A 23,285-nucleotide genomic window follows, 5' to 3' on the forward strand; every position below is an offset into this window, starting at 1 on the left:
GAATGCAAAATCCGAAATGTGTAAGAAAGAAAGGATTTATAGAAATAATATGCTTTTGTAAATATCTAAATATATTCTTGTAAATATGTGAGTTTTTTCTTTTCCAAAAATATGCTCTTCCTTGGCCAATTTCTTCCCACTCATCTACAGTGGTTCTACATTGTATTCTTGATATTTCTCTCTGTTCCACCCTTTTTATTACAGTTTATGTCAAAACCCCTTTCCCACCTAAATAGCTGTAAATGAATTTAAGTGGTTTTAGAAAAGGGTAACGGTCCCTATTTTCAGTAAGATCAAACACAAGATAACTACTCAATTTTTAGTAGAGTAGAAGAGGTTATAGTTTGGCACAGAGAGTATATCCAATTATTCTTCAGTCAGAATAGAGTAAAAATCTCATAAATGTCAGTCCGGCTCGTACAGGAATGAGCTCCAGTCGAGCTACAGGTGAGCTGTTCCTCTCAGCCTTTCATTGACCTGCATGTTTCTGTGTCAGTACTTTGTTAGTTTGAGATGCCAACTTAAACAATGCTTCATATCAAACACCAAAACTTGGTTTTGTGACATAATATCTTTGAATCCAAGGGTTCTGATATCCAGCATATTTAAACAATTTGCATGGAGTTAAACTTCTTTGGGGAAATATCCAGTAAAATAATCAAACTCCTTTTTCTAGGTCCCCCCAATATCACCAATATTCTGTCCTGTTTGGCTCTTTCTAAAGTCTGGGCCAGTTTTATGAGGGCATTCAGATACAGCTGTTAAAATGGAAACAACGCTCCCTTTCTGTACATCACAACATGTTCTTTTCTTTGGTTGTAGTTTTATCTCAGATCACTTGTACGTTAATTAAGCATCTTAATGTGAGTCTCCATTGTGGCTCCAAGGACTTTCCACTGCAGGTAATTCCTTCTGGTTGGAGGTCATGTCTGAAAATCGTCATGTCTTTTAAATCTTTAGATATTAGATGAGAAAACAGCAAAACTGAATGCTAATTTTAGGTGCTTAATTTGCTGGAATCAAATCTTACAGACCACATTGTTTATTAAGTTTGTGCTTTGTGGTATGAGTAAAAAAAAAGCCTATGAATATCTTAGTGTTCCCATTTTGGTTTGTTCTCATCATAATGTTACAATGGAACCAAAAGACCCAAAGTCATTCCCACTAACATTAGTTTACTTCTCAACCTAGAGTTTTTTGTTTTGTTTTGTTTTTTTGTCCTAAACAAAACCTTCAATATTTTTTTGGGGGGTTTGATTTTGTGTCTGCATTGATGACAAAATTGTTAATTTCACATTCAGATACAAATAAAACTCAATAAATTTTATGCCTAGTAATAACTGTCTTTAATCAGTAATCTTAAGTTCTTCTATGTTTGTTACTTTTTCATTAAAAAATGGTTAGAAAGGTATCTACTCTCTCCAATTGTTTTATATCAAATCCATTTGTTTCAGGAAAAAAAAAAAACATTATTTTTTATTTATTTAAGACTTTCTGTTCCTTCATTCACACATAAAAAAAGCATTGAGACAAAGGAGAGTTTAGTGTCTCTTGCAAGGACACTTCAACATGTGACTGCACTGGGGGACAAACCCATATCTTACAGCACTTGGTATTCCCAGGGAGACGTCTACCAAGTTCTAACTCTCAGCTTCCGAGATCAGAAGAGAGAGCTGATGGTCTGGATAGTTTAGCTGCGGGCAAATATTTTGCTCTTTGGCTGTTGGGGTGCTCCTCCACCTTTAACTAGGCTTTTACGATTACTGTAGGTTCTGGTACCCATGTTTCATTTTTGGATCATCCTCTCTCATCCCCAGCGGAACTTGGACACATTCTTGTCATCAATAATCATAAAACTAATGTTTTTGATTTCATTTATCACCGTTTGCAGCAGAGTAAATGTTGTCTTTTGAGTTTCAAGAATTTCCCAGCTGACTCTCGTTAGGCCAGATGACTCAAATAAGGTGACAAAATGACAAAACGCAACGTCTCCATGGGGCAATGCGACGTGTTAACAATTAAAGACTACACAGTCTCTGAAAATAATCCCCCTCAAAAACAACTCAGCAGTTTATGTTGTTTGGCTTCCTTCGGTACAGCTTGTCCCATTGCCTTCTACAATGTTGCCGAATTCCTCAAACATTAATGCAGCATTGTAAAATAGCTTCTCTGTGGGTATTCTTCACTCCTTCCTGAACTGGGGATGCACTCTGTCTTCCCTAGCAAGCATCAAAATAAATTGTCAAGTGTTTACGCCGTAGAGATTGCAGTGTGAGCTGTGGGCCTTGGGCATGTTCTGCATGCCAGTGATAAAAAAAAAAAGATCACAATTCAAAACAAGAGCTCAGAATGCAGTAAAGGTGACAGGGAACAGGGCAGATGGAGCTGTTTCCTCACTCATACAGTATAGAGCTTATTTACTCTGAATAACAACATTCACCGCCCTCCCTTTTATAGGCTCATCATTAAGTTTCCATCTTGAACAGGAGAACGTCCCCAGATGCAGGTGCATATTACCTTCCATTGAATAGACTATTGCTTCTGGATAAAGTTAGCTTGCAGTTTTTCTTTCCACTCATCTCACCCAAATGTGTCTCAGTTCTACTGAGTACAGGTTTTTGTTTTCTTTACTCGTCTTATTTTGGTATATATGTGTATAACGATTTACTTCATAAATTCAAAACTCACCCAAAGTGGAAACAATAATATTACATGTTCCATGAGTAAAAAAGTTCTTGTTGTACATTATGTATTTTCCAGTCACACAGTGCCATTTTATAGCACAATCAAGCAACTACGTTGCCTTTTGTTGTTATAAATTATTGTATAATGCTGTAAAATTTCTTTTGAGTTATGTTCGACATAACTTAAAATAAATTTTCCAATTTGGCGCCTTCAAATTGGCCTCTGTCTCTTAAAGAAACTGCTCTTTCCAAAGCTCCGCGTTCAGCATGTCATCACAGTTTTTCCTTTTAAGCTGTTTGCAACCATTCAAGCGTTGGACTGAGAAGCATTCTCAGTCCAACGCTTCTCAGAATAGACTATTTTACTGAGAAGTACTTCATATGATAAACTCAGCACACTTGCAACTCCACCTAATTTCTGCTGCCGCTAGTCTGCAGGAGCTGAGGCTAGAGACTGCAGCTCCAAAGAAGAGCCTTGTGGAAATAGGAGGTGCTTTGAGAGCGCAAGTGTTTAGGCAACCCTGAATTGCAGCCATCAGACACTATAGGTGCAACATTATGTAAAAAAAAAATAGTTATACATCTTGTTATTAAGTAAGTGTACACTAAATAAATTTGTTGATCAAAATGTTCAGTTACTGTTAATCAAAGCCAACTCTGAACAGACTTGATTTAAAGGCACTCAGTGCTTCAGCTGTTTTGCAGTTTTCTGGAAATTTGTTCCAGATTTGTGGTGCATAGAAACTGAATGCTGCTTCTTCATGTTTGGTTCTGGTTCTGGGGATGCAGAGCAGAACCAGAACCATAAGACCTGAGTGGCCTGGAAGGTTGACACAACAACAACAACGTTTCTTAGAAGTATTTTAGTGCTAAGCAGTTCAGTGACTTTTAAACTAACATACGGTATTTTACAGTGTATTCTGTGAGCTACAGTGTGAGGGTCTTAAAAGTGCCGCGATGTGCTCTATTTTCCAGCTTTTAGTGAGAACACCGGTAAAAGTGTTGCTAAAGGAGGAGCGATGTTGTAATGACACCCTGAAGGCAGAAAGCAAGGGTTTCTTAAAGAGACAGAGACCTTATTTCAAGGTGTTGAATTACTAAGTCAAATTTCTTTTAAGTCATATTTGACATACAGCATTTTTATAACAACTGAAAACATATGTTCTTGATTGTGCTATAAAATGATTATATATGGCTGGAAAACATAATACAGCGTCTTTAAGGGAGAAAATAAATATTACATATTAAGGCGTGGTTTGTAAATGCGCACTGTTGCTTTGTTATGTGGCTTGTGTTTTCAGAACAACTTTATTACCCAGATTTAAAGTCTCCCAAATTTATTAGGGAAATACATAATGGTTTGATGAAGGCAATGGTTCTACTTATTTTAAAGATCATACAAAGCTAAAAGATTGTTTTCTACAATAATAATGCTCCACGTCACCAAAAGGTAGTGGAAGCTTTATGCTTTGGGGTGGATTTTCTTTATCTGAAATTGTTAACCTTAGTCACAAAGTAGAATTATTAATAGTTTCAAATACCAGCCTCACCTCAAAATCTCCTTTTGCACAAAAATCGAGGCATTTTATCAGGGGTGAGAAGATTTTATTTTATTTTTTATATATATATATACACAGCGCAAGTAAGCTGAAGGATTAAACAGCCCTTTTTCTCACTGCTTCCTTTTTCTCTCTAGTAATCCTCCAGCGTTTCTTGGAAATACTTAGAGATACTTTGTGCATCTCACCAATGTGGGGCAACAGAAAACTCACACAGAAAAGCCGATAGGGCAATCCATAAAAGGATGAGCAGCCCCAGGAGGAATGGCTGTTCTAAATGTAAATAATTGTTAATCATGTGGTCACAGCAGTGTGAGCGGTGCCAGCTTTCCTGATTTGCAATTGTCAGAAGCATATGATCAGATGGAGTCCCACCATGCCATCTAATCCAGAGGCAGTCTGGCTTTAAGACATGTGATACAGTTTTTACACTCAGCCAAGCTGCACGGGAACATTTGTCTCTCAGTGCTCGCTGAGTGAGGAGGGACTCAGCGAGAGCCGCTGCTCGGAGGCTGCTTCTCACTGGAAGGATGCGGACGCTGGAAGAAAAGATTCCAACACAGTTAATTAAGGAGCACTCCACACGTGCTTGTAAAATGCGAGAGGGTAAATGAATTCAGTCATTTGAGCAGCTCCTCAAGGTGAAGAATTGAAAAAGCTTTAAATTCCTCTTTTTTTTTTTTTTTCCTGCCTGACACCGGCTTGACGGTTATTTCTGAATCACTGGACTGTTGCTATCAAAGTGTGGAGCGGGGAGGCAGAGTCAGTGGAGTTCCCTCCTCCAGCCAAATTCAGAGTTCCTAGATGGGATCAACATAACCGGGAAAATGGATGGATTTACAGAAAACTGTTGAGATTTTTTGCACACTATTTGTTGGGTTGCACAGGTAAGATCTTTTATTTAGTTATTTATTTGTTTGACAAACATAAAGACCTGAAATTGACAAGATATATTTCTGAGTAGTGCCTCTTTATTTTATGGCTTTGCAGTTTAAGATTGCATTATATGTCCTGTGAGCACAAAGACATTTGAAAAGTGAAAATATGTACAAAAATAAAGTGGTTTAGTACAAGTAATTTAATAAAAGTGGTTTAATAAAAGTTTTATTCTCAGTAAAATGCAGCATCGTAACAAAAAAAAAAAAAATTCTGACTGTAAAAATTCACCCTCATACCAAATTTTCTTTGATAAAAATAAAAGAATGTACAAAACTACATCTTACCGATGAGAAACAGTCAAGTATCATCCTTAAGCGTCCAGAACCATTCCTCTGGATCATTTTTTTTTGCTATTACTCAAGAGCATGGTGAAACATTACAAGCCTTTTTGATTCCTGTTAACACCGTGTCACTGTCACATTATTCTGGCAGCGAGAGAAAAGGCTCTGCAGCGGGCTTCTTGCAAAATCTTATCTTTCTTTAAGTTTCTCTTTTTTATTTAGTTGTGAGGCAGAGGAGCACAGCTCAGGAGTTGAAGGAAGTCAGCCTGTCAGGGGAAATCTGTGCTGCATGGTAAAAAAAAAAGTCCTCAGGGATCACACCACATTTGCTGTGCTGTGGCTTGCAGACAAGACAGGGCAAACTGGGAAGAAAAAGTGAAGAACTCATACTTATATAATCCTAATCATACATCTGGGTGACTAAGAAAAAAAAAATCACTGTGGGGCACTGAGGCCAATCACAGAAAAAAAAAAAGAAAGTGGCAAGTGAGTGTGATTTGTGTTTGCGTTGAGCGCAGGATGTCACAGGTAGGGAACACGATGTCTGGTGTGCTGATTCCACCTCTGCTGGTTGTCAGCAGATGTGTCCTGTCATGTCCTGGCTGCTCTGCCTGTGCCTCTGGGTCAGCATAACGGCCATCCAGCTGTGTCAGGCCACCTTCTACGACACCATCCAGCAGCATCCTGGGACGAGGCCCGGCCGGACCACAATTCACACGATTGGTGAGTCTTTATGTGCTTTGCTCCTTTGCTCTGGTTGCTAAAACACGTATTGTCATTTTCCTCTTGTGGCTGTTATCTCTTTCCATTCGTGTGGATTTCTTAGATAGAAAGCGTCAAACCTAAGTTTGCTTTAACTCATAAAGTTATCGACGTTCCTCATTGTGCTTGACAAGAAACAAACATTGAATTTTAACTTTTGCCTGAAGCACACAGTTTCCTATAAGTGGTGTTCAAAAAACATGTGTGGGTCTAAATGTAAGGAAATGACGTGGATCTTTTGGAGCATTGATACCAGTCCTATCCTCAGAGTGTGTGTTGCTTTTTTCCATGTCCTTGCATTCTGAGTGGTGCATGTACACTGGAATGAATTGTGGGTAATTGCAAGTGTCCTATGACATCAGAGTCTCATTTATATCACTTTTATATATATAAATAGAAACTAACCACCCAGAAATTACATTTCAATGATTCATGAGAGCTGCTTTCAATTTCAAGTGTCCAGCAACCCAAGTTGAATGAAGCATCTACACTTTATACTGTGAGATTAAGTAACGTTATTATTGAGTCATTATTGTGATATTTTAGCGATTGTGTTGAAGGCAATAAAGCAAATCCTGGAAATGCAGTAGAGGATGTTTTCCTATGCCAGTGAAATTAAAAGAAATGTGTAAAATTGTGTCGGGGTTTTACAAAGACTCTTTGCTGTCCTGCCTAATTTAAGCAGCCAGTTGGATTTCCTGAATTAGATCGAAATTATTCCAACTTTAGACATTTTACAGCAGCTTCTTAATAATAACAAGCTGGTTTATCAAAAATAATAAGTTTTTCTCAACTTCCGAAAAGTTGTGCTGTTTTTCTGATTTAAAAACCACCAAAGTTGAAATATGCAGCGGCTGCGTATTTCAACTTTACTGTAATAATATGTACTCCTCTGTTAAGTCACTGCCATGGTAACACCAAAGTGTGCTTTTGATTGGCTAAGTCCCGGGCGACAAGTTCTCTTCCATTAGCATTTGCTGCACATACAGAACCAAACTCTCAACAAACTTCTTTTTTTTTCCCATCAAGGAATTTGTTCCTGTCCAATTAAGAAGCAGGGTTGGCAAAACTATTTGGACTGCAGCTGCATAAATATTTGTTTGCATCATACTTCAGGCCAGGCTGTCGGTGTTAGACTGAAGCTGTGAGACGTCATTATATATCTTCTAACCGTCTTTGAAGTGTGCTTTGCTTCCTCCAATAACTTTTTGAGTCTGCTCTCTTTGCATTAACAGAATCCAGAGTGAGCAAAAGAGCAAAAGACATTGATCAAATTCTTAATAACCAGTTTGGTTGAGTTATGACGAATCACATATTTTAAAGTAGCTGATATTGGCTATATATTTTTACACTTGGGATTTTCATTAAGATTTGCATCACATAGCTGGAGAATTTCTATTCAGAAGATCACACAGATAGACAATGAATTCCCCTGTGCTTTCCTTCTTGAGCTATCACAGTTGATATTCATGCTAGACTGCTCTCTCTCAATTTGATCTGCGCGATTGTGCTCCCTGTGAAATTGCACTGAATGAAAAATGACCGAAGCATTGCAGACAAACTTTTGTTTTTCTTAGGCAGGGACGTGGGGCCCTCGTCATGGTAAATAATTATGAACAGCACTCAGCAGAGGAGACGAAGCTGGATGCTGTCAGAACTTCAAAGGCTGATGTAGCTTGCATATGTGTGTGTGTGTGTGTGTGTGTGTGTGTGCAGGTCCTCTGTTATTTTGCACCTCGAGCGTATCAGCAAGAGGTCTTTTCAATACACTCAATATTGTGAGTCAGAAGACTTCCTGTTCCAACACCTTCATTTTTATAACCTGCATAGATGTGTGTTGGGGGAAGAAAAATGTAGCCGGAGACACTCACAAATAGGATATCACCTCAAAAGTGGTCTCCTGTCAACAAAGGCAAATTGAATTAATATTTCAAATGTGCATTCAGGTAAATCTTTGAGGAAAAAAAAAAAAAAAAACCCTGTTCAATTTGAACAATTTGATTCCTTCAGGATCTTCTGTTACGGAAAGTGTAAATGCCATGTCATTCCATTTACCATAGTCTTCACTCTTGGACAGATGAGATGCCAGCTTTATGAGAGGAGGACGGGGTGGCTGTCTGGATTGTTTCTGACACTGGGACATTTGTTCTGTGCCGTGTGTGTTGTGCGCCTGGTGGATTGGTGGGAGGATTGGGGTTGACGGGTCATGAATTGGTGGCAAGAAGGCCATTGGTTGCAGACCACTGGGCCAATCATTAAAGGCAGCAAAATGCCACAGGTTCACGGTGGCTGGTATTGCCAGAGGAAATCGAGATTACAGAGGGCGAGAGATCAGTCGTGTCCTTGCCAATAGAAATTTAGTTCCACAGGGAGATGTATCAAAGTCATTCATCTGTAGTGTTTGGGTGAACTGCTAAACTGTGACAAGGTCTGTGAACTTTTTAAAAGCTTCGGAGATGATGGTTATTTGTAATAAATATCTATTTTTATTATCTAGATATTTTAATATAAATTTTTGCCCTGTTACAAGCAAAGTGTGCCGGGAAGTCCATTAGCTAGATGACCCTAGAGTAGGTGCTTGTGCATGCTCAGTGATTCGGACAAGGTGCCCTGCTTTTCACCCTGCAGCCTTGCTTACAGATTGCTGCCTGCCACTCTCTGTAAGCTTTGGGCTGTTTCTCTGCCTTCCTGGTGCAGCCAGTGTTGCTCTCTGCGGCATGATTCAGAAGGTGCTGTATTTATTCAGTGCAAAGAGCGTGAACAGTGCTCAAAAGAGAACAGATTGTGCGTGTCGGTGCACTCACAAAGCGGGTAGAGACGTTTGCTTTTGGGGTCGCACATTTCTCGACCCTCAAACATGTGCAGAGGAAAACACAGATGGTCAATTTTCCTGTCTAAAGCACTGACTTAAAAAAAAAAAAAGAAAAAAAAGGAACACACACAAAAACTCACCAGAAAGGTAATTTTAAACATAAATATATCCGCTACAAACCAAAAATATGTTGCATGCAGCAGAGTTGACGAATCACATTTTTATTTGTTAAGGAGGGACACATTCTTTGCAACCATAGTTACAAAGGTTTGCTTTATGTGTCAAGCTGCAGTGTTTTACCAAAAAGAAACAAAGCTATTACTGATGCAGAGCATCGTGTGTAGGTGTTGGGAGAAAGGACGACAACAATAGTGGCTGCCTGAGGTGGCCTTGCTCCTTTGTGAACTCCCATCCGCCAACAGTTGGCTTTGTGGGGTCAAGCTGTTCATAACTGAAAGGTCACTGATTCACAGCTCGGTGCATTTTTACCTCCCACCTTGCAGTAACTGTAAAAAGTATAGTTTAGAATGAACATCCATAACAAGATGAGAAATGCAGAGCTCCAGACCGGAGGAAGCAAGCTTATCCCCCCCCCAGTGTGCACCATTTTAAGATTTAAACCACCAACACTGGAATCCGTTTAATTTTGTACCTATTGTTGAAAAGTTTTGTTCATGATTGTTGAAGTGTTCTGTTAAAAAAATGATACAATGAAACCAAATATTTGCATTTTCTCACATTAACTATGACTAAACTTCTCCAGTTTTAGGTTAGGTGGGATAACCAGAATAATTTCTATTTCTTAAACAACAGATGAATAAGAGAGAACATTTTTATTGGTTTCTCTCTTTTTTAAAAATACTTTTTCATACTTTAAACAATCTAAAGCCCAGATGATGAGATGAAGGCTTTCTGAGCTTCTGATCTAAACAAAGGCACATTTGTTAGCCACATTCAGCCACAACTTATGACCTCATGCAAACATGATACTGCTTTAAACATTTATGTGCATAAACCACTAAGGTGCTTTTCAGTTTGAGTTCAAGTTGAACTCAAATTCATTGGAGGTTAGCTGTCAGCTTCAATCCCCAAGACCAACTAATGTGGCTTCATAATAATTGAAGACACTAAACAACAGCATGCTAACTGTATATAACATTGCCTGCCACTTTGCTGCTATTGCACCGAAATTTCCCCATACAGGGATAATAAAGGAATTTCTATTGTGTCCTATTCTATTGTAATATTTCAAAGGATCTAACTTTAAAACTCCAAAACAGTCATTTTAAATCCAACTGCAAAGTTGGGAGCAGGAAACACCACAAACATTGTCTAATCTCTAATGTACATCTCGGAAAAACAACAGTGATGTTATCATCGATGTTTTTGTTTTCTGCTTTGCTTCTTTATATCTGTGCTTCTTTGACAAGCCTGACTTCTGCTTTAATGTCTCCTCTTATATTTAATATGTTTAATCCTCCATTTCTATTGCTAATGCTTCCTCAAACATCTCGCTGTGGATTATGAACCACCAATGATTCTTCCACTTTCTTACGTTTTGTTGCTCTTTGAACAGTATGTTGAAAAAGTGAAATGGAAATCAAAGCAATTCATTTATAATTGTAGCATAGTTTCTTTTTGCAATGTAATTAATTTTTCCTAATCAATCTTTGTTAATCTTACAAACTTTAAAAAAAAATCCTATTCTATTATGCAGTGTATCTAACAAACTGTGTGTTATAACACCACAGTTTATTCGTGCCTACAGAGAAAATGCCTCACAAAATACCTAGAGATGCACTGAAAGCCTGACCAGTGCCCGACGTCACCTGACTCTCGACATGACCGGTGAACGTCTGTCAAAAATAATAAAAGAAACTCCAATCTTTTTCTGATCAGTGAAAGCATTATACTGAGCCTAAGCAATGGCAGGTGGTACTGTCAAGAAAACCTTTGATTTGGGATAAACACTCATTCAGGCCACATGAGAGCAAGAGGGAGTAAGACTTTCTGCAGGTAACAGGAAGAATGAAAAGCAAAGTTATTCTGTTTTCACCTTTTGAGCTTTTAAAATCTGTTATGGAACATGCAGGTTTAGGGACGTTGGCAGCCCATCGGACATCTCAGAATAAAGTTCAACAGTTTGTATTTGGAAATACTTTTACTGCATTTGGAAATACTTTTTTTTAATGTAATGTTAGCAACGCTAACCTAGTTAAAGGAAATTAGATGTATACACCATGTACAGGAAAAATATATACACTATATATGAAAATGTATTGATGTGTATACGTTGTTAACGTGGTTTTAAACAGAAATTGGAATCATTAGAAATGAGTTTTGGCAAGTAAGAGCTTCACAGAAAACCAGTGCAGAACCACCACAGAATCTGATTGGTGCATCTTTAAAAACCACTCATGTCCCTCTTTCTGAATCAGGACATGTTTTTTATCTGTGCGCCAACAAAAGAACCACTCACTGGTAAACCTCACACTGAAACAAACATGAAAAATGGATTTTCAGCTGTCACAAACAAAGCTTGTATCTGCTCCACACTGTTTTAGACACTGACAATTTAATAGCCTTATATAATGCATCCTGGAGGCACATTATTTTGACATACATCTTCCTCCACCCCTCCCCTGGACCTCTCCTCAACCATGCTCCCACTAGTGTCAGTGCGGCGCCAATGGGAAGAGGCATTCAGCCTGAGCCTAGGGCCTCTCCACCGCTGGAGCTGAACAAACCCACTTTGTCCGGATGCTGTTAAACATGATCCTGAGAGAATGAAGAACCGTTAGCCATTAAGTTACATATCAGGACAATCTTCTACAGGGCTTTTAAAAAGAGATTCCCCACTTTAAAAGACTGAAATGAATCTTTTCTTTTTTTTTTTTTCATCATTTCCAGCAGCTATGAAGTATTCATGGATTTTTTTGCCGCTCGCCCTAAAAATATATATATTCTAACATGAATTAATCGTAAGACAATCAGTAGCTTAATTATTACTGTATGCTCAGAGCTAGACAACTAGATTTTACACATTCTAGTATTTCCCATTTATTCTCTCTTTCAGGATGTGAATTATTCATAAGGAAGATCTCCTCTAAGCTTGTGGATATTTGTTTAAACAGCATGTTTAATTGAAGTCTTTCAGCCAATTCGGTGTTGGAGCTATGAGTTGCCGTCACTTATGTGCAAAATTATTTTTTGTGGCCCACAGCGTAATTAATTAGCCAGCTTTCACTCTCTGAGACTACACCAGATGTTTTTTTGTTTTTTTTTAATCATTATTTTTAACCACAGCTACAGTCTCAGTGTCTTAATAACAGAGGTGTTGACAGCAAGAACAGTTTATTGGCTCTCACGCATGTTAAAGACTGTGTTATTGTAAATAATTTTATAATAAATTTGTTTATCATTCTAACTCATTTCACTCTGAGAACTACTAAGAAATAACGCCGTCAAGCTGAAAAAGTGCGTTTAGGCAAGCATTAACCTTGACTGCAGCGATAGGTAGGTAGATTAAAGCTATTGATATGCATATAATTACTACAAAAAGGCAAAAGCCTGATTCCGGTGATGCTATAAAAAGATTGAATTATGTCTTCTGCATGCTTTACTACATGCAGAGAAGTTTAGATCTGATGTGGAAAATGTGTCTCTGTGTCGGGTCTGTGATGGTCCAGTACAGTGATGCCAAATCCTCAGTTACGAAAGCAGCTGTTGCATGTCCTAAATCTCACTAGACTTTGCTAAATTACATCATCCCTTAATTTGCATAATTGACCATGTGCATGTGATTTATAATAGATGCCTTGGGAGAAAGTTATAAGTTATAAGTGTTATAAGTGAGATATAATGTGAGTCATATAAGAGTTGCACAGGATACTGAATCACATTCTTACCGTGTGCAATATCACAAAATTGCTTTAATCCAATAGTTTGTAGGCTGAAATATATAATATTTTTGTTGTACATGCCCAAAGTACAACAAAAATATTATTTTTAAAGATATTTACAACATCCTGAGGTAATAACAGAGATGTTATTAGGATGATTGTCATGGTTAAAAATGTAGGTTAATTAGACTCTATTATCTCAATATTCAACAATAGAATCACAATGTCATGTTCTCCTAAAATCAAGTAGAACTAACTTTATTCTTATACCTGTGTTTTTTTTTACTCTAATATTTCACCTGTCTGTCTTCACAAATGTATTTTTGTTTAAAGACCCTCTTTGAAGAAACTACACAAAGTCACAATACAACATGAACATTTTCAACCTGATTATTTTTAACTAAGGCAGAGTGATACATTTATGACAAGGAGTAAGGTTATAATAATCCCCACCATGTGAAGTTTCTTTGCAGTGGAGGAGTGAACATCTGCTCTAACTTCAGCTGGGAGGGACTGATTAGGAGAAGGACCAGGCTGCCTGTGATTGCCTTGGATGAGGGAGAAACCAAACAAAAGGAAACGTTGCTAGATTAGTCAGTGGTCAGTCATTTTTGAAAAAAAAATAAAAATAAAATAAATAATAATAATAATAATTTGAGTGCTCTGAACATATATATAACACTAAACTGCTATTAGGAAACAGAACTAAAGACAGCTGATTTATTATTCATAGTAATTTGTGAAGTAGACTGTTTAAGCTTGCTGAAGATGCTTTTAATATTAAACAACAAGGAGACAATGGTGCATTGCCATGGTGATGTCCATATTTATGAGCAGCAATGCCAGTGAAATAAGAGTAAAACAGACTTTGTTTTTATCTCCCTTTTTTCTAATCTGATCAGAGTTTAAGGCTGTAATTAATTGCTGTTCTTTTCTCTGAGCACTGAATATGATGACACCTCACAAGAAATGCAAATGTCTGTTGGTCTTAATAAATCTTGACTAACAAAAAAAAAAAGTGAGCCTAAAACTGTCATTGTTTCCAACGTTTACTAGACAGCTAGATAGATAGAATGGGATAGGGGACTGATCTGAAAAAGCTCCACTTCAGTCAAGGAAATGTAATAAAACATTAGATAAGTATTGCTTCCCTTACTTTGATGCTCTGAGGCAGAGGATTGTTTTTATGTTTAAATTAAATATACAAGACGCTGTGCGACTCTTGTACACACAAACTGGAAAAGGAATAAATAAATGAAGTGATTATTCATTCCTACAGCGCCTTTTGACCCATCCTCAGTGAACACACGGTGCCATCTTTCAAATCCTTGTTCAAGGCTTAAATAGCGTTCATCCACACACCACTACAGTTCGAATGATGTAACCCGCAAGCAAAGAGTTGTTGCACTAAACCATAAAGTTCCTTAGCAATAGACAGCTTGAAATCACAAAATTAGAACATTAAAGTTTGAAGTGCATGAACTGCCACCTCTGGCCAAATATTTCTCTGAGGCATCATTAGGATTGCATGTATGAAATACCTACAGTATAACGAACATTTTGCCTCAGAGTGACGTTGCTAGTTGATTGTTTCAAACCACTTTGTGTCTCTTGGGTGCACGAAAAGCAGCATCCTCCTGGGGTCATCAACCAGAGTTCTGGGTGCTGGTTTTGTTTGTAATTAGGTGCAGTTTTCTAAATATGTTGCTGTGACAGTTTACATAGCTCAAGGATAGTTGACTCTGAAACCCTGAATTCTGATGAAAGTGCTCACTTTTTGCTTTAATCCATAAATAGTCCAAAACAAAGCCCAGACGTGCACACAGCGGCGAAATGATTTTGCTCCTCTGAATGTTCTGGAAATGTTCTTATTTGTGACTTCAACTGAATCTGTTCTTTCAAAACAGAGCTTAAGGGTATCGTTAATATTTCAGATTAATTAGTAGATAATGATAGTAAGTAATTATCATACAAAACCTAATTGCTGTGATTTTGAAAGGAGTTTTGAGCAAATACAGAATCCTGTTTTCAATTCCATCCAAATAAAATATATTTGAGGAAAATAAATTTTTCATATTTAGAGCTTGTTTTGGTCCTACTGTTGTTGTTCATCGTATGCTAATGTGAATCAATCAGAATTTAGACTGACATTTAGCTGCATTTATATTTAATAGACTAATAATTACATAATTAGGAAGCATTAAAAGGCTCTGTTGATTTTTACACACACATTCTTAAAGTGTGGAGTGAAAGGCCCAAAGGACTTTAGAGAGTAGCTGCAGTTGAAATTAAAAACGAAATGCATGCTTATTCCATATAGCAGGGAAAATATAAATATAAAAGCTAGATGTCGGCTTTTTAAATTTGCAGGAGGCCCAATTCTCCAAGAAAAGTCATCAGTAGACACAAGTCAAGGTTGGCTTAACTTTCTGATATAACGTTTTCAAACAGGGAGGACATACGTTATCATTTATTCAGGGGTAACTTTTGTTCTAACGGGAAATTGTTGAATTAAAGAGCAGCCGTGTTCACACATAGACCCAGTACTATTCAAATTCAATTGTAATTTTGAAACTGCAAATAAAATCACCGTCACACGTTACTCTTTTAGTCACACGTAAAAAAAACAACAAAACAACAAAAACACAAGACCATTTAGCAAAGCATCGTTGCTCTTTTCTCATTATGATGCAAATTATTGTAGCCCGACACATTGCAGACTACCAACAAACTCCTACGTTGCTAAAGCAAGACGTGCATTAATATGAGCCATCGCAGTTTGATAGTGAACACTGAAAATATCAACAGATTTGAGAAAAGGCAGTAGTGCTAAGAACTGGAACTCTTCAGGACTATTTTCGCAGTTTAACACTCTGGGTTAAAATAACACCCTTTGTGATGAAAGAGATGTTTTTTTTTTTTGTTTTTTTTTGCCAGTACTGAGTCCAGTAGAGCATAAGGGCAGGAAGGCAAGATGCAGCTCTGCTCATCTCTGGCAGTATCCTTGTAGCATCCTTGTAGCATTGTTTTTTTTTTTTTTTCTTTAAAAAACGTCAACCTTTTAGTGAATGCAATGCTCTCATATGCATTGACTTAAATTAAGAATTTAGTGATACTGTTTGCACTCAGCTTTCCTTTTTTAATGCATTTAGTCCACAAAGAGTTCCGTAAAAGCTACAGTCTTTGGCTTTGCATGAGTCTTTCATGATCCTGGTGTGTTTGCTTGTCTTGCCTTTCTACCATATGCTGGCAAACAAGTTTGGTGCTGAAGTGTCTTCTGACTCTTTAACACTTCTAAGTGCTTTACATGAGAAAATGTAAAATAACAACCCCCAGCCCCAAAAAACACTTTTATTGCAGTGGCATGATAAGGGAAAGCAAAGAAATGTTGGAAGACAGATCAAAATTAACAATGTCACAGTCAATATTATTGAAGATTTTTTTAACCTCGATTAAAAAGAACTCAGGGTTTTAGCGTTTTTGCAGTTTTCTGGAGTTTATGCCACATAAGCGAAGCATATGAACTGAATGCAGCTTCTCTCGGTTTTGTTCTGATTGTGAGGAAGCAGATGGAGTAGATTTGAAACGAAAGACCCGAGTGGTCTGATTTTTGATACAACGACATATCTTTAATGTATTTTGGTCCTAAGTGGTTTATAAACTGGATAAAGTATAAAATCTATTCTCTGATGTAAGGAGCAAATATAAAGACTTTGGAGCTGCAGTGATATGTTCTGTTTTCTTAGTTTTAGTGAAGATCCCAGCAGCAGCGTTCTGGATCAGCTGCAGCTGTCTGACATTTCAGGCAGAACTGTGAAGATTCTGCTGCAATAATTAATTCAACTAAAGGTGATTTTTGTTTAACATTTTGTTGGGACATTAGTCCATTAATCCCTGAAATATTCTTCAGGTCATTAGAAAAGCCAATTGGGATTAAAAATTATAAGACCAGCAGAAAATAATGAACAATTATCAAGGTAAAAATTATTATTTTCACATTTTCACAAATAAAACTGAAAATGCAGTCACCCACTCCACCTCTGTACAAATCATTCCTGTGTAAATACAGCTACATTTCAAGTTATTTCACATGACAAAGCTTTCGTTTCCCCTGATATAAGCATAAGCATTAAGAAGAATCTCTTCTTACATGAACAATTGGAGCCAATTTCCTAATTTTGGAATTCGTCATCCGGAAAACAAATTCTTTTGAAACCGGAGTTGTGGTTGATGGATCATTTCATATGACTTTGCTATTGTAAGAAACCTATTTTGAATGCTTGGCAGGAATGTGAAATTCATTATCATTACTTAGACCTCATTAAGCTGGAAAGAAGCATCTCAACTTACTAATTGGTTCCAAGGGGGGAGTAGTATCAGAAATAAGCAGAGTAATTAATATTGGGTTTATCGGGCTCTATGGAAGACTTGATGTGTTTTTTTTCAGCCCTTAGTGCGCCATAAGTCTGCTAGCATATTTGCACTACAGATCCAATTACCTTTTCTGCAGAGACTGCAGCGTACATGTGTGGGGGGGAAAAAAAGGGACAAAAGTGTCAATATTACATTCTAGCAAATATGATGGAGGTGCTGACTGAAAGCTTTAACATTGTAAGAAAAGAATGCAAATTACAAGAAAACGGCTGGCTTCAAATCTAAAACTGTATCCTGTAATTAAACCGCAATCAATGAAACAATAAGTCACTTTCGCAATGTCTAATTTAAAGTGTCTAGCGACGTATGTGCTAAAATATTCCTGTAACATACTATAACATATGGTTTAGCACTTCCTTGTTTGCAGCTGATCATCATCCTGTGGCAGCCATGCCATGCTGAATAGAATATCTGTCATGTTTCCCCCGCCGATCAGAAGTCTTGTATAATTACTACCTCTTACTTTTCAGACTTCATGGCATAAATCCTAAAAAAGTTATTAAGTCTTTGCATATCACACGCATTCACTTGGCAGCCACATTTGCTCTCCGTGTGGAAGACCAGCAATCACATCAGAGTAAAGCAGCCGCTCTCTAAAGACTCTCTGACTTTGCTCTCAGTCTGCTTCCTTTTCTTTCTGCTCAGCGTATCTCTTTCATCAGAGCAGGCGATCTGAAAGCGCAAAAATACCATTTCGACACATTTCCTAGTCAGGGGAAAAAGGGCCATAGATGGAAGGACAGGAGCAGCTTGACATTTGAAAATGAATGACATCATACTGACAGCGGATGTGTTTTTATGTTTTCCTTTTCCTTGTTTTGTTTTTTTTTTTTTAGTTTAGTTTTTTTTTTATTTTAGAAAGCTGCAGAGCAAAGGCATCCAACGAGAGAATAATGTAGATAAAGTGTCTTTGTTCATTTGTGTTTAACAGACATGAAAGCGGCAAGCGGGACTGCTGCTCTCTGCTGTTACACTCAACAAGCCACACATCCCCACCATGAAAACCAAATAACCACGAGCCTTTTTCATTTATGAGTACGACTCCTTGAGACACACAATAGCATTTTGTTAGCCTTGATCAGGACCAGTTTTGCAGAGTCCTGTGCTTGTGTTTGTTGCCTGTGTAAGACAATGCTCTTTGAGGCCCCAATGCAAATGAGTAACTCTCTCCGTACCCCCCGCCCCTATTTGCTGATTCCTCTGTTGCATGCCGTTTTGATGCATCTTAAAACAACACCGACTCTGCTCTGCGAGTAGTCATTTTTGCATTTCAATAAAGCATCAGCCATCCTTGGCCCAGTGCACAGGACCAATCTTACGGCCTCCTCGTGTGACACGCTGTCAAAACCAGCAGCCATATATCAAGAATTTCTGCATTTTTATTTGTCATGGGCACTGCTCTTTCAGAGTAGCAACGGGTAGTTTTCTGTGCCTTGCAAATTGTTTTAAAATTTTCTTTTCCTGAATTGCACTTGCACACAAAAGTGTAAACTTCGGCTAGTGTAAAAAATATGTGTTAAAGCTGGCTTAGTCCTAACTCTTGGTCTATAAAAAGGTTTCTCATTGCCGAGGTATCACACAAAAAGTATCTCATGATGGCTAAAGCATAACGGTCTCAAGACTTTTGGAACACTATCGTTGCAAAACATACAAATGGCATTGTTTGTAGACATATTTTTACAGTTTTTTTTATGATTGTTTATGTTGCAAGTTTGAAAACAGAGCAGTTTCCTTTCGCAGCACTTATCACAATTAGCACAACCACACACCCAATTAGCAGAACAATGGAGATCCTTTGCAAAATTAAATGCTTTTGAGAAACAATATACTCTATTCTATGAAAACTGTTTTCTCATAATCTCAAACACATCGTCTAACACTGTTCTTGTGAAAGTGCTGATTATTGAAAACTAAAGAACATTTAGCTGTTTGAGATTTTCTTTATTACTGTGATCTATGTGAAGGAAGTAAAACAATAAATCCACCAAACACTGCGGGCCAGAAAACATGAAATGATACATTTCTCCACACATTTAGAACAAAAATGCTTCACTCCTAATTTACTTTTATAGTCAGCAGCATGCAGAAATGCAGCATGCAGAAAAGTAACAAATTTTTCAGTTTTTGTTTTTCACAATTGCGAAAACTCTACACACCATCCTCTAATTCAAAATTCAAAGTTTGAGAACGCATTCATTTATTTAATCCATCTATTGGCAAATCCTCATCCTCCTTTCACTTAAGTAGTAACACTTTCCTCCACAAAATCATCAATTTGTACTGGAGATTGCATTTTGAGCTGATTTGAAATTGAGATTTCTGATTACTGAAGTTTAGTTTGTTTTCATTTTCCTTATTTTATTATTATTTTCAAAGCTTTTTTATTGTATTATTATTAACCTTTATTTCACTGGAAAATTCCAATTGAGATTAAAAATGTTTTTGTTTTGTTTTTTTTTTACAAGAGAATGCAAGATTGGCAACAAGATTCAGAGTTCACAAAACAATCAATGCAAAACAGCCTAATGTTCCTTCCAAAAAACACTAAAAACAGCCTGAAAAATATTTAGCAACAACAGCAACTTTAATTTAATCTTTTTTATGTGACTTGTTCCAAGAAGATGGAGCAGAAAACTGAAAAATTTATTTCCAAGTTCAGTTCCGACTTAGGCAGAGAAAGTAAAAGTAAGTTCTCAACGAAGAGAACATCCTCAGGTGGATTTTCTATTTATGCAGGCAAAAAAACATCAATGTCAAATGTCAATATAAAGTAAGATGTCCAAGTATGGACTTTTGAATAAAAATTTGCCAATGATGGAGTCTTGGAGTGGCCAAATCCATCCATCCAGCCCTGTCATATAACCTACAATGATGTGTAAAACAATTTAAACTTGTTATAAATCTTAAAGCTGCACGATAAACTCTATTCAGTGAATCGAGACATTTAAGAGAAGCAGGAATGTATAAAATGTCACCATAGTCCAGAACACACATGAAAGTAGCCTTGAAAGATGATGGACCAGATCAATATAAAACAACATTAGCAAGCAAATTTAATTTTGCATATGACATATTTAAATTAAGACCATCCACATATAATAATAAGCAGAACTTACCCCTAAGGAACATTATTGAGTATATGGAGAGAATTGGAAGTCAGATTTCCTACTTGAACACACTGGTTCACACAGATAGTTTTCAAACCAAAAATGAAGAGTTTTTGTATTAAAACCTCATGATTAAGTGCATCAAATGCTGTAGAACAAACCAACAAAGAGGGCTGCACCATGTTGCTTCTTATCTAAAAAAATCTATAAAATCATTAACCACTTTTAGTGCTGCTGTATTGGTAGTTTGCATTTTTATAAAACTAGACTGAGAATCTGATATTTATGTTTTTTCTGTAGTCATTAAAAGGATTTCAATACGTTGTAATCAATAAACATTATGATAAGCACTTCCCTGAACACTGTTTTTTATTGTTTGACTGGGTATGCAGTGTTTTCATCTTGACTGCGGTGTGGATGATCTGAGGTCGCTGTTTTGCTTCTAGCCCATTTGAAAGTGTTTTGAGATCATCGGTCAGTTTTGCAAGAGTCAACGCGTCAGAGATCGCAGTTTGAAAACGAGCTTTTGTGTTCACTGTTCAGGAAATGAACGGGAAGTTGGTTTCAAGAAATATTTTTTACCAATTCCGTGAAAACAGTTGTTACGATTTAGTGTTGTCGAAAACCCTTAGCATCACTTGGCAGATTATGCACAGGCTGATAAAGTTGGTCCATCTCATATATTTTTTAAAAATATTTGAATCAAGTCTTCTTCTTCTCTATTGACGCCCACTCTCATCATTTTTGTTTTTTATAGACACCTTCTATTTTTGTCGAAAACATGTAAACTCACCTGCTGCCATTTTTACGGTGCTTACACTAGTGCTGTCAATTAAGCTGTCATTATTTAAAAAAAAACCTTCCAATAAGCATTTTCAATACTTTCATGTGCAACTCCATTTAATTTCTGAGCTAATTTGTGTTGATTTCTGTGTATCTGTTTATTACTTGAGTTGTTACCTACATTTAACGTGCATTTTATTACAACACTTTGTCGTGCACTGTAAATTTACTAATTTGCAATTAATTATTATTTCAATCTTTTAAGCAAACACTCAAGTGCTAAGTCTTTTCCTCGCCATCACAACAAATTTATCACACAGTTTATCAAGCAATATGTTGCTTGCTTTTCACCCTATCGTTTACGTCTAAAATAACAACAGAGCTGCTGGGACTTCAGATGCTTTTGCAGAAGGCAAGGAGGGGAAAAATAGTCACTCAGTTTGACACCATGCAGTCACATGTTTGGTGCCTCTCACTGGGTTCCATCTGCATTAATTTGACATTCTCTAATCTGGCGCTCCTGTTTCCTGTCAGCGACAGAAATGCTGCACCTTGCTGGCTTGGATGTCTGCAGAGGGCATGCACAGGGGGGGGAAAAAGTGGAACCTATTATGGGTCACCTTGGTTGTGTTTTCCATTAAAAGGTGACAGACGTGGTGCTCTAATACACAGGCAGCAATGGTTTGGGGACTGGGCCCTGCTGTCTCTGGTAAATGACTTTAAAGCTACAAAATAATTAACCACAGGACTTGGAGGACTTGCAGGGGCTTGCATTTGACATGGGCTCAGCCTGGTGTGTGTTTGGAGACATTCAAATGTCACCTGCTTATCAAGATTGTCGTATGGCACTTGTCTGTGAGCATACACATTCAGTGCAGGATATACTCATAGTATCATCTCCTGACAGTCACCTGAATCCAAAGTCTCAGGAGGGAAACTGGTTATCTGCTAAATTGAGTCCCCAAGGCTTTCCATTTCGAGTGTAACTACTCTTACTGCGAGCCTCTCTGGCATGAGCTGTTTGCATTCCAGTCAAACATTTTTGCAAACATTAATTAGGTTTAAACCAAATGAAATGCGATGTTCAGAGCCCCCTTGCATGTATTGTTCATACAGTACATTCACTGACTTGAGCTTGTGGAACAGATGGCAGAAAAGCGTTGCCATTCAGAGGATATACTTGCTATCAGCGTCTCCGGAGACAGCCGCGCGGTCTAGGCTCATTACAGTAGACAGCAAGTCATTGCATACTTATTGCATAGTGACATTTCTATTGAGACAGACTGACCATTTTCCTCTGTGCAATGGCTGTTTCATCACGTCTGAAGAACCATTTACCGGTCCCACGTGAACCCTTTTCACATTCATTAGGCAGGCCGAACAGCACAGCGACAGAAATTCAGACCCGGTGCTACACATTCATGACATGCATGACTTGACAGCATTTGCCTTCATCTGGACTCGCTTGTCCATAACTTATCAGATTCTGAAGCAGGTTTTACAGACTCTGACAATGTGCTGGGGGTCTGCTTTCTGAACAAGGGGCTCAGCTGATGGCAGGTGTTGCTATTTGCATGTATACTGTCATTGCATTATGCTCTGAGACATTTGAGTGTAAAATATAAAACAGATGTCTCTGTGAGTAAGTGTGTTTTCGCAAATATTGTTTGAAATTAAACGTGGCATTTGACTTTGCTGTTAGCTGCACGTTAGATAGAAAAACCATCACATAAACTGGATCACCTGCATCAAGATTAATGCAAACAGACCCTTACTCTACTTTGGTTTTCTTAAACAGAAAAATGTGTGCAATAAAGCTGCTAACAGAAAGGATGTTAGTTTAATTACTGAAGCATTTGAAGCACCTTGAACATTTGTTAAATCCCCACGTTATTAATTTTAGTTCTTTTTAATTGAGAACCAGACTTCCTTTTCCTCAAGTTCATAAAAATGAGACCACACACAGGCCAGTTTCTCTTTGCTCAGACTACGAAAACAAGAGAACGTATCATTCTAGTAAGA

At 37.5% G+C, this 23,285-nt stretch overlaps 1 protein-coding gene across 2 annotated transcripts in view; it reads left to right on the forward strand.

The window, feature by feature from the left end:
• Positions 1–4,571: 4,571 nt before the first annotated feature.
• The window catches only part of LOC103144011 (protein FAM19A1-like), a 35,520-nt gene continuing 16,806 nt past the window's right edge, over positions 4,572–23,285 (forward strand). Inside the window, exons 1-2 of one of the 2 annotated variants that reach the window (XM_016675690.1) lie at positions 4,572–5,130; positions 6,042–6,186. In XM_016675690.1, the coding sequence (XP_016531176.1) occupies positions 6,045–6,186 (142 nt within the window). In that variant the 5' untranslated portion in view covers positions 4,572–5,130; positions 6,042–6,044. The remainder of the gene's footprint in view (positions 5,131–6,041; positions 6,187–23,285) is intronic. The other variant, XM_007560765.2, reaches the window with a different exon arrangement.

This window comes from Poecilia formosa, unplaced genomic scaffold, assembly GCF_000485575.1.
Source record: "Poecilia formosa unplaced genomic scaffold, Poecilia_formosa-5.1.2 Scaffold120, whole genome shotgun sequence".
Lineage (NCBI taxonomy): Eukaryota > Metazoa > Chordata > Actinopteri > Cyprinodontiformes > Poeciliidae > Poecilia > Poecilia formosa.